General features: G+C 50.2%; 1 protein-coding gene across 1 annotated transcript; it reads left to right on the top strand.

The window, feature by feature from the left end:
• The first annotated feature begins 5,736 nt into the window (after window positions 1-5,736).
• On the top strand, window positions 5,737-6,758 carry LOC129597001 (uncharacterized). The gene is made up of 3 exons (XM_055494418.1): window positions 5,737-5,912; window positions 6,090-6,227; window positions 6,331-6,758. The coding sequence occupies exons 1-3, from the start codon at window positions 5,820-5,822 to the stop codon at window positions 6,451-6,453; spliced, it is 354 nt and encodes a 117-aa protein (XP_055350393.1). The 5' UTR covers window positions 5,737-5,819; the 3' UTR covers window positions 6,454-6,758.
• Window positions 6,759-10,755: the final 3,997 nt, after the last annotated feature.

The following is a 10,755-nucleotide window of genomic DNA, read 5'->3' as shown; positions in this document are numbered from 1 at the left end:
ACAATTCCATCTGTTAGGAGAAATGCTAAAAAAAAATGCAAAAATCTGTCCGGGGGTCCTATTCCGACTAGGATGACATCCACGGGGTCTCCTGTCAACTTTCATCCGGTGAAGTTGGGTCCGGGCATCGGTTCCCGGGTTACCCGTCGTAACCGGTTACATTCACCGAGGTCGGGTAAGCACGGTTAAACACTTACTTCCGACTCGTATCCGTCCGTCAAGGGTAGAGAGGCACTGTTGCAATTGCAAATGCCGAGGCATCCTCTCTGAATGGGGAATAGGACCGAGGTCGGTTTGACCAAGGTCGGCCTACCGGTAAGTCGACCGGCGGCTGGGGAAATTCGGCTATGTTCCGAATTCTTAAAGTCCAGATCGGAAAAGGCTGTATGTAAGTCATGCGGCCTGTGTGGTCGTCATGTACAGCAGTTCCGTTCAAAAGTGGTCGGTTACAACCGTTCAATCTGCTACCACGAGCCTGATTTGGGGCTATCCGAGTCGAACTGGCTCGAAGGTCCGGTCGGAGTTTATGAGTTTCAGCGATGGAAGTGTCCAGTCGACTTCCACCCGATCTGTTCCGTTGTTATCCGACCTTTTGTCGAGGTCGGTTATCCTATCCGTCAGTGGTCGACTAGGGTTAACCTGCAATAACATGCCCATGTGGGGCTAAACAAGTTCCTTCAAGTCGAATTCGTCCACCGCAGATATCTGTCGTTCTTCTTCCGTCATGTTGACTAAGTTGCCGACTGCCGACATGTGGTCGGTTATGGTCGACTTCGGAGGATCGGATGAACTATGTTTCCATCCGTCCGAAGGTCGGATTTTTCCGTTAGGAGGTCGGTTCTCGACTTCTGAATGTCTTTGCCGACTTGTTGTCGTATCTTTCCGACTTCTGTGCGGTCACTTCCGACTTCAGCTAGAGGTCGGATATCCATGTCCAAGTTCGGAGGTCGGCTATTTTCCGACTTCCTCAAGTCAGAAAAACTTTGTGTTTTATCCGACGAAAGGCTAAATTCTTTCACTAGGAGGTCGATTTCGTACTTCTGGTTGATTTTCCGACTTGTTGTCGCTTGCTTCCGGCCTCCATCTGGTGGTTGTTGACTTCATTTTAGGAGTTCTGTGCGTTCGGCTACAGTTGGCCGGGTCCTTGGTGTCGGGACATCCTACGGTCAGTTCGGACTGGCAGAAGGATGTTCGGCAGCACAACTCCGTTCCCTCTGTGGTTTCTGATATGAACTCCAGGTCGGATCCGAGCTACTGTTGAGGTCGGTTAATCCGAATGACTTGCTTCTAGGCCGTCGAGTCGTGCAAGGTAGAAGTTCCTTGGCGTCTGTTGGCCGATTGACTGGCGTTTCATCATGCACTGCGCTCGCTCACAACACTAAGGGTCTTTGTGGCCCCGGTTGCCGAGCCGAGCTCTTTGGTTTAAACTTCATGCACATGCAAGTCCCTGAGGTCGTCAGATCCGATTCTTCCATTTTGTTTTGTCGCGAACCTGTGACGCCTAGCCGCTTCTGTTGGGGGTAGACGACTCATGTCCACGGGAAATTTTTCCTTTGCCGGTGCCGCTGTCCAATTGGCCGGTACTTGTTGCGGGCAAGTGGGCATCGACATCGGGGATTCGTTAAAGGGGTGCAGGGCGAGTATTCTAACTCGGTCTGCCTAGGATGTTCCATTGAAGACATGGGAAGCAGGTCGCGGCGGAGTCGTTGGTACACCAGTATCCAAATCACCGTCGCTGTTCCTCTTCAGGGAATGGCAGCACGTTCAAAGACGCGCGTAGTCGTGGTCACCGGTGAATCGGCTGGTTTACCCGATATCATCCGGGGGAGACTGCGGTTGGACTCCAGGTACAGGTTCCTGGTTGAGTTCCTGTAGATCTGGGTTCAACCGGAGAATCCGGTATATACCATATAACGCGGGGCCATATGGGCGCCACGCGTATCCTCGACAGCGAACAGCGTGAACCCGGATGAGGCTTTATTGCCGAATCTAATGCGCACCGTGGCGCAGCAACACCAAAACTAATGAGGAAGGATCCTGCAGCCAGTGCAACTGTGCTGCAGGTCCGTCAAAACAGCGCAGCAATGTGCGGGGGGGAAATCCCCAGAAACAGCGAATAGCTACTCAGGAGGGCGGGGCGTCCCGCCCACACCCTTTGCAGGCATCGCTACGTCCTCGGAGCGAAATCTCCCAGGATTCGGAGGATCCGCACCCCCCCGCCGGTTCGGCTCATGTTGGGTTCCGGGTCAGTTCGGTCCGGTTCGGGCGGTTAATCCGGTCGGCTCGGTTCCAGTTTGGTCGGCTCAAATCCGGTTCGGCTCAGGTTGGGTTCCGGGTCAGGTCGGCTCCGGTTCGGTCCGAGTCAACCGTCTGGGTCAACGCACTGTCGCGCCAGATCCAGGGTCCAACCCGGAAACGGGTGAATTCCGTAGTTTCTTCAGCAAGGAAAGGTCACGTTCTGGGGAAATTTGGGCAGGGGTTTGGGGTCTATGTGGCCCGTGACCCCTGCAAAAAACAAAGCACGCAAATCCGCGGTGAAATCCACTGCTCCGTCCGGGGGATGTCGCCGTCCCAGGAAAGTTCGGGCAGTGTTTTGGTGGGGGAATTCTTCGGCGTGGTGCTGGTGGTCGATCCGTGCCGTTGGGATCGGAGTTGGTGCTGCTGTTGGCGGTGTATCCGTTATGGTTTCCCGCTGGTCCGGGTCGCGTTCGCCGTCGGCATCGCAGGAGGCAATTCTCGCTCCACGGCATCGCAGGAGGCGTTTCTCGCTCCGCGGCATCTCCGTCCAGTTTGGGAGGCATGTCGTCGCGGGGAGGCGTCCATCTCCGTCAGTTGGGAGAGGAATCCGTCACGTTCCGCGAGAATGGGGGGGCGTTTGTAGCTCCACACCCAGGGGTTAAATTGGCTCAAATAATCAGAGGAGCCGTGCGCGCGGGCAGCGTGCACGGCCTGGCTCGTAACCAACGATCTGCTACCATATAACGCGGGGCCGTATGGGCGCCACGCGTATCCTCGACAGCGAACAGCGGTGAACCCGGATGAGGCTTTATTGCCGAATCTAATGCGCACCGTGGCGCAGCAACACCAGACTAACGAGGAAGGATCCTGCAGCCAGTGCAACTGTGCTGCAGGTCCGTCAAAACAGCGCAGCAATGTGCGGGGTGGAAATCCCCAGAAACAGCGAATAGCTACTCAGGAGGGCGGGCGTCCCGCCCTTACATAGATATACGGTACCAGGACCGGTTTATCAGAAAGTTGCATTCCTTTTGCAGACAGGGTGCAGCAGGAAGTCAATGCTGTCGTGCCTGGATAGTGTCAATTAGCCGGCAAAAGCAAAAATGTTAAGACACAATGTCTGCCAATTTACTCCTCTTATTGCATACTGTAAATTTTTTTGTCTTCAGGGCATGCACATTTTTTATTCGGAGCCGGTCAGTTCGGACTGGCAGAAGGATGTTCGGCAGCACAACTCCGTTCCCTCTGTGGTTTCTGATATGAACTCCAGGTCGGATCCGAGCTACTGTTGAGGTCGGTTAATCCGAATGACTTGCTTCTAGGCCGTCGAGTCGTGCAAGGTAGAAGTTCCTTGGCGTCTGTTGGCCGATTGACTGGCGTTTCATCATGCACTGCGCTCGCTCACAACACTAAGGGTCTTTGTGGCCCCGGTTGCCGAGCCGAGCTCTTTGGTTTAAACTTCATGCACATGCAAGTCCCTGAGGTCGTCAGATCCGATTCTTCCATTTTGTTTTGTCGCGAACCTGTGACGCCTAGCCGCTTCTGTTGGGGTAGACGACTCATGTCCACGGGAAATTTTTCCTTTGCCGGTGCCGCTGTCCAATTGGCCGGTACTTGTTGCGGGCAAGTGGGCATCGACATCGGGGATTCGTTAAAGGGGTGCAGGGCGAGTATTCTAACTCGGTCTGCCTAGGATGTTCCATTGAAGACATGGGGAAGCAGGTCGCGGCGGAGTCGTTGGTACACCAGTATCCAAATCACCGTCGCTGTTCCTCTTCAGGGAATGGCAGCACGTTCAAAGACGCGCGTAGTCGTGGTCACCGGTGAATCGGCTGGTTTACCCGATATCATCCGGGGGAGACTGCGGTTGGACTCCAGGTACAGGTTCCTGGTTGAGTTCCTGTAGATCTGGGTTCAACCGGAGAATCCGGTATATACCATATAACGCGGGGCCATATGGGCGCCACGCGTATCCTCGACAGCGAACAGCGTGAACCCGGATGAGGCTTTATTGCCGAATCTAATGCGCACCGTGGCGCAGCAACACCAAAACTAATGAGGAAGGATCCTGCAGCCAGTGCAACTGTGCTGCAGGTCCGTCAAACAGCGCAGCAATGTGCGGGGGAAATCCCCAGAAACAGCGAATAGCTACTCAGGAGGGCGGGGCGTCCCGCCCTTACACCCTTTTGCAGGCATCGCTACGTCCTCGGAGCGAAATCTCCCAGGATTCGGAGGATCGCACCCCCCGCCGGTTCGGCTCATGTTGGGTTCCGGGTCAGTTCGGTCCGGTTCGGGCGGTTAATCCGGTCGGCTCGGTTCCAGTTTGGTCGGCTCAAATCCGGTTCGGCTCAGGTTGGGTTCCGGGTCAGGTCGGCTCCGGTTCGGTCCGAGTCAACCGTCTGGGTCAACGCACTGTCGCGCCAGATCCAGGGTCCAACCCGGAAACGGGTGAATTCCGTAGTTTCTTCAGCAAGGGAAAGGTCACGTTCTGGGAAATTTGGGCAGGGTTTGGGGTCTATGTGGCCGTGACCCCTGCAAAAAACAAAGCACGCAAATCCGCGGTGAAATCCACTGCTCCGTCCGGGGATGTCGCCGTCCCAGGAAGTTCGGGCAGTGTTTTGGTGGGGAATTCTTCGGCGTGGTGCTGGTGGTCGATCCGTGCCGTTGGGATCGGAGTTGGTGCTGCTGTTGGCGGTGTATCCGTTATGGTTTCCCGCTGGTCCGGTCGCGTTCGCCGTCGGCATCGCAGGAGGCAATTCTCGCTCCACGGCATCGCAGGAGGCGTTTCTCAGCTCCGCGGCATCTCCGTCCAGTTTGGGAGGCATGTCGTCGCGGGAGGCGTCCATCTCCGTCAGTTGGGAGAGAATCCGTCACGTTCCGCGAGAATGGGGGGGGCGTTTGTAGCTCCACACCCAGGGGTTAAATTGGCTCAAATAATCAGAGGAGCCGTGCGCGCGGGCAGCGTGCACGGCCTGGCTCGTAACCAACGATCTGCTACCATATAACGCGGGGCCGTATGGGCGCCACGCGTATCCTCGACAGCGAACAGCGGTGAACCCGGATGAGGCTTTATTGCCGAATCTAATGCGCACCGTGGCGCAGCAACACCAGACTAACGAGGAAGGATCCTGCAGCCAGTGCAACTGTGCTGCAGGTCCGTCAAAACAGCGCAGCAATGTGCGGGGTGGAAATCCCCAGAAACAGCGAATAGCTACTCAGGAGGGCGGGGCGTCCCGCCCTTACACATAGATATACGGTACCAGGACCGGTTTATCAGAAAGTTGCATTCCTTTTGCAGACAGGGTGCAGCAGGAAGTCAATGCTGTCGTGCCTGGATAGTGTCAATTAGCCGGCAAAAGCAAAAATGTTAAGACACAATGTCTGCCAATTTACTCCTCTTATTGCATACTGTAAATTTTTTTGTCTTCAGGGCATGCACATTTTTTATTCGGAGCCGAATCGGCGACCGAGCCTATGCTTTACCCAGTTTGCCGTCGTATTTAAACACACACGGAAAACACCATCATTGGTGTTAAACATCCGTTTCTATTTTTCACCCCAGTGCAACACCACATCCTTCCGCAATGTCGTTGATTAAGGTGTCGTTGTTGTTGGCTTTGGCGGTAGTCTACGTCGCTGCTCGGAAGGGAGACGACGAAGCGAACCAAATTGCCACTGTAAGTGATAAAAAGCTGTCTATTGTGACTCCCCGTGTGACAATTTAAGAAATGCCATCTTTGCTGCAACAAGATTATAGACTAATTCTTAGGAACCATGATTTTGTGATCTTCTAATACGTCAAAGAGGCCTTCTTTCAAAAGACCTTTACAAGTCATGCGTTTTTTTTTAAATAGAAAGCGTTCTTCGCGTTAAGTCCCGACGGAAAGCCACCTCCACAGTCGCGTTGCGGTGGAAAGTACGGCCGTGCTCAGGTTGTCGTCACCCAGTACGTCAAAAGCGTCACCCCGGCCGGAACGGAATATAACATGTTTGTAAGTGGCATTTCGCCTTAACGGCTACAGCAGCGTCTGCTCAACCTGCATCTGATGGATAATGATAATGCCAACGTTTATTAAATTACCGTATGTTATGTAGGTGGACCTGAACGCGCCCAAATCCGGATCGAGCCCAGCGGAAAGCATGAAGAACAAAATTTTCAATGTCCTGAAGAAGAAGGACGGTTCGCTGGTTGTCAAGAAGGAACCCTGTATTAACTAATCGGAGTACACGGGCGGACGCCGACAACGACAGAAGCCAGCTGTTCGACGCCAGTCGGCATAATGACTGACAACATTCTATATCGAATAAAGTCTACCTGCAACTTAGAAAAGTACCTAGCTGGTTAACTATCACGCGCGGCGCAAAAAATAAGCAGATTCAATATTTTGTTTCGAATTGTTTTTGTTGCTCCAACAATGTTGAGGAAGTACAATCATAAAAGGCTGCTTGTTACCGCAAATTACACGTAAATTTGGATAGTGTTGTGAAAATTTCCGGTTGACATAAAGGAGCCGATCATTCTGTTCGACCATAGGCAAAATGTTGTCAATCATCATTAGACAAAAAAACAGCGCCGTATACAGATAAGGAGAAAACAAACCGTATACGAGACCGTATACCGTGCGCCCTATACCGTATATCTAGCGCCGTATACCGTGCGCCGTATACAAACCGTATTTAACCGTGCGCCGTATACAAATGTTAACTCGGGAGAAAAAAGCAAAAATAACAATATTATTGTGACCGCTACGCATACAACAACAACGTAAACTGCTTCGCTGTTCGGAGTTTATTCAGGCATTAATTACATCATCAAACAAGGAAGCCCCAAACCCGCAAACAGAGCAAAAACAAAAGAACAAACAAAAAACGACAAAAGAAAAAAAAAACAAACAAACCAAACCATGAGTGTCAGGAGATTAAGAGATCCGTGAAGGATGGAATCCATCAATGGCGTGGCCGAAGGATTTGGCGAAGGTGAGGCGCAAGTCAAGGTCTTGATGGACATACCGCTCAAAGCAGGTGCTCCGCCAGTTTCCTTGAGCTTTTAGTATGGGTGCTGGTAAATGTATGGCTGTTGCCAGTGTTGCTGCGCCACGACGAAAGGAGTGTGCTGATATCCTGTGGTGGGGTAGGCCTGCTGCCCGTAATACATGCCGGAGTAATCCATGAAACCTAACAGAAGATAAAGGTTTCAAAACCGACCGAGCACGGAAGCTGAACAAAGCCGCTGTGGCGGGCGCGTTATTTTCAGCTAACATGGCTCGTATTGCATTAACAGGACATAACCGGTTAGAAACGTGCAACTGCGGTAGTGGTACCAATATGTGCGCTTTCCTAAATCGGTTGGTTTTTAGAACCTGCATGCATAATGTAGCTCCATCTTTGGTAAAAGTAATATCTCTACAGAGGAGATGTTTGTTTGAAGGGGAGTGAAAGAGATTGGAGCTACGTGCTAGCGAATAAAACGCAGTCAAGCAAGCCGCCCAGAACGGTTTGCGATACCGGTTACGTAATACTGATAGATTATCATATATTGCGTGCAAGTGCTGAATCGTAACCGGAAGCCTTTTGTTAGGCAGTTCCTCGCGACTTCGCTGAACTCCATCCAGCGCTTGTCGTACGGAGGGATGGCGTAAATCAGCCGCGCTGAACCCATGCATAGTGTGATAAGATACCAAGGCATGCGTGTAGTTAAGTATCGTGCTAAATTGTTTAGATTCGGATAGATACGCTATGAACAGACAGACTGTTTTGACAGAAGCCGGTCGCGCTTTTAAACCGTGACTAAGGCAGAACTTCTCAAAACACGTCCATTGCGAACGACGAGTTTTATGTGATGAGGGAGCCAAAGCATTCGTCCGCAAACTGTTCAATCGTTTTTCCAATGACCATATTGGGATAGCTATAAATGAAATATTCAGGTAACGAACTACCTGGAAAATTTGAGTTACGATGCTTTAAAAACCGTTCTGCATGCGCGGCGTTTTCCGTAATCCGACTTAGAGCGTCGGCTTGCACATTTAATACGCCTGCCGCGTGGGTAGCGGTAAAGCGAAAGTTAAAGCGCAGGCTAACAGCGAAAACTGCCTTTAGCCATTTTAAGGCATGAAGGTTTTTCGTTGTTCCGCGGTTCAAAAAGGCAACTGTCTGCGTATTATCCGACATGACTAAAATTTTGTGCCCAGTAAAAGAAGGCGCAAATATTAGAAGCGGTAAGCATGCTGCCACTAATTCCAAAAAATTTATGTTGTGCAACAATTCATGGTGCACAATGGGACTTGGTGCCCAGTTTCTTGCAAACCCTGCGGGTGGCTGTGATTGCGACCATGTACCGGCAAGATAACTGTCGCGCAGCGCAGCGCCAAACCCGGAAAATGACGCGTCGGTATATACGGTCACTACCGGCCATACGGCACCTAATGAACAGGGAACAAGGCCATTTAAAACGGCAGTGTATTTTGACCACCATAAGAATTCTGAACGAATAATATCGTTAATAAGAATTCGGTCACTAAGATGTTCAAGATTGCACAGAATGTCAATGAACACTCTTGTAAAGACTCTTGCACTATACACTGCTTTTGAAACGAATGACATATTGCCGATAAGTTTCTGTAATTCCTTTTTAGATATTGACTGAGACTGTGACAACATGTTGACGTCTTGTAAAAGCTCTGCAATCTTATCAGCAGGAATTTCAAGAGTGCATTTGACGGAATCAATAATTATTCCCAAAAATTTCACTCTCTGAATTGGCCCTATAACTTTCTCCCACTTTACGGCAAAACCGAGTGAAGTAAGCAGCGCAATGAGAGTGTTTTGGGCGTTTAAACATGCCGTAAAGGTCGGCTCGATTAATAAAAAATCGTCTAAATAGACAATAACGGTAAATCCCCGTTTTCGCATGATTTCAGCTATGGCGCAAGAAATCTTTTGAAATATATACGGAGCGTTGGCTAATCCGAAGCACAAAAAATTGTCTACATAAAATTGTTCCTTTCTACCCGGAAATCGCCAGCGAAAACCTTGCAATTGACGATGTGGTGGGTAAATTGGTACTGACCGGTAAGCTGCTCTTATGTCAATAATTGCGAAAAAGCAATTACGTCGGCTGCAAGCAACAGCGTCGTCGATCGTTTCAAAAGTAAAAGTACTGGCGTTGATAAAATTGTTTAAGGAGTTGCCGGTAGGTCGGCTACAGTCTGTGATCGGTCGCAAACTGTTGCAGCCTTTTTTCGGCACTGCTCCAATAGAATTAATACGCCAAGGTTTATTAGACTGGATAGAAATCTTCCCACTGTCCAGCTCCTCTCTGAACAGTTTGTCAAGCATCGGCTTGGCAGTGTCAGTCAAAGCTGAAGAGTAATTGGGACAGTCTGATGGAGGTATAGCGTTAATGTCATCAACAATGCGAAAGCCGGTCGCTATACCAGCTAATATAAACTGGCTATCTGGAGAATTAATAGCTATTAATTCCTTCTGCCAGGTGTGAATGTGCCTTGTTAAAGCACACCGCGACTGGAGATCGGAATCAACAACTATGTTAGGCAAGGAGCGAGAACAAAGAGGAGATGTCAGAACCACATGGGATAGACGCCCGTAATACATGCCGGAGTAATCCATGAAACCTAACAGAAGATAAAGGTTTCAAAACCGACCGAGCACGGAAGCTGAACAAAGCCGCTGTGGCGGGCGCGTTATTTTCAGCTAACATGGCTCGTATTGCATTAACAGGACATAACCGGTTAGAAACGTGCAACTGCGGTAGTGGTACCAATATGTGCGCTTTCTTAAATCGGTTGGTTTTAGAACCTGCATGCATAATGTAGCTCCATCTTTGGTAAAAGTAATATCTCTACAGAGGAGATGTTTGTTTGAAGGAGTGAAAGAGATTGGAGCTACGTGCTAGCGAATAAAACGCAGTCAAGCAAGCCGCCCAGAACGGTTTGCGATACCGGTTACGTAATACTGATAGATTATCATATATTGCGTGCAAGTGCTGAATCGTAACCGGAAGCCTTTTGTTAGGCAGTTCCTCGCGACTTCGCTGAACCCCATCCAGCGCTTGTCGTACAGAGGGATGGCGTAAATCAGGCGCGCTGAACCCATGCATAGTGTGATAAGATACCAAGGCATGCGTGTAGTTAAGTATCGTGCTAAATTGTTTAGATTCGGATAGGTGCGCTATGAACAGACAGACTGTTTTGACAGAAGCCGGTCGCGCTTTTAAACCGTGACTAAGGCAGAACTTCTCAAAACACGTCCATTGCGAACGACGAGTTTTATGTGATGAGGAGCCAAAGCATTCGTCCGCAAACTGTTCAATCGTTTTTCCAATGACCATATTGGGATAGCTATAAATGAAATATTCAGGTAACGAACTACCTGGAAAATTTGAGTTACGATGCTTTAAAACCGTTCTGCATGCGCGGCGTTTTCCGTAATCCGACTTAGAGCGTCGGCGCACATTTAATACGCCTGCCGCGTGGGTAGCGGTAAAGCGAAAGTTAAAGCGCA

Source organism: Paramacrobiotus metropolitanus, unplaced genomic scaffold (assembly GCF_019649055.1).
Source record: "Paramacrobiotus metropolitanus isolate TYO unplaced genomic scaffold, Prichtersi_v1.0 Parri_scaffold0000099, whole genome shotgun sequence".
In the NCBI taxonomy this organism is placed as follows: Eukaryota; Metazoa; Tardigrada; class Eutardigrada; order Parachela; family Macrobiotidae; genus Paramacrobiotus; species Paramacrobiotus metropolitanus.
This window is presented reverse-complemented; position numbering and strand designations above follow the sequence as displayed.

Coding starts and splice junctions, on each gene's coding strand:
- LOC129597001 (XM_055494418.1), top strand. CDS start 5,820: ATGTCGTTGATTAAGGTGTCGTTGTTGTTGGCTTTGGCGGTAGTCTAC. Junction 5,913..6,089: donor AAGCGAACCAAATTGCCACT/GTAAGTGATAAA, acceptor TTTTTTAAATAG/AAAGCGTTCTTCGCGTTAAG. Junction 6,228..6,330: donor GAACGGAATATAACATGTTT/GTAAGTGGCATT, acceptor TATGTTATGTAG/GTGGACCTGAACGCGCCCAA.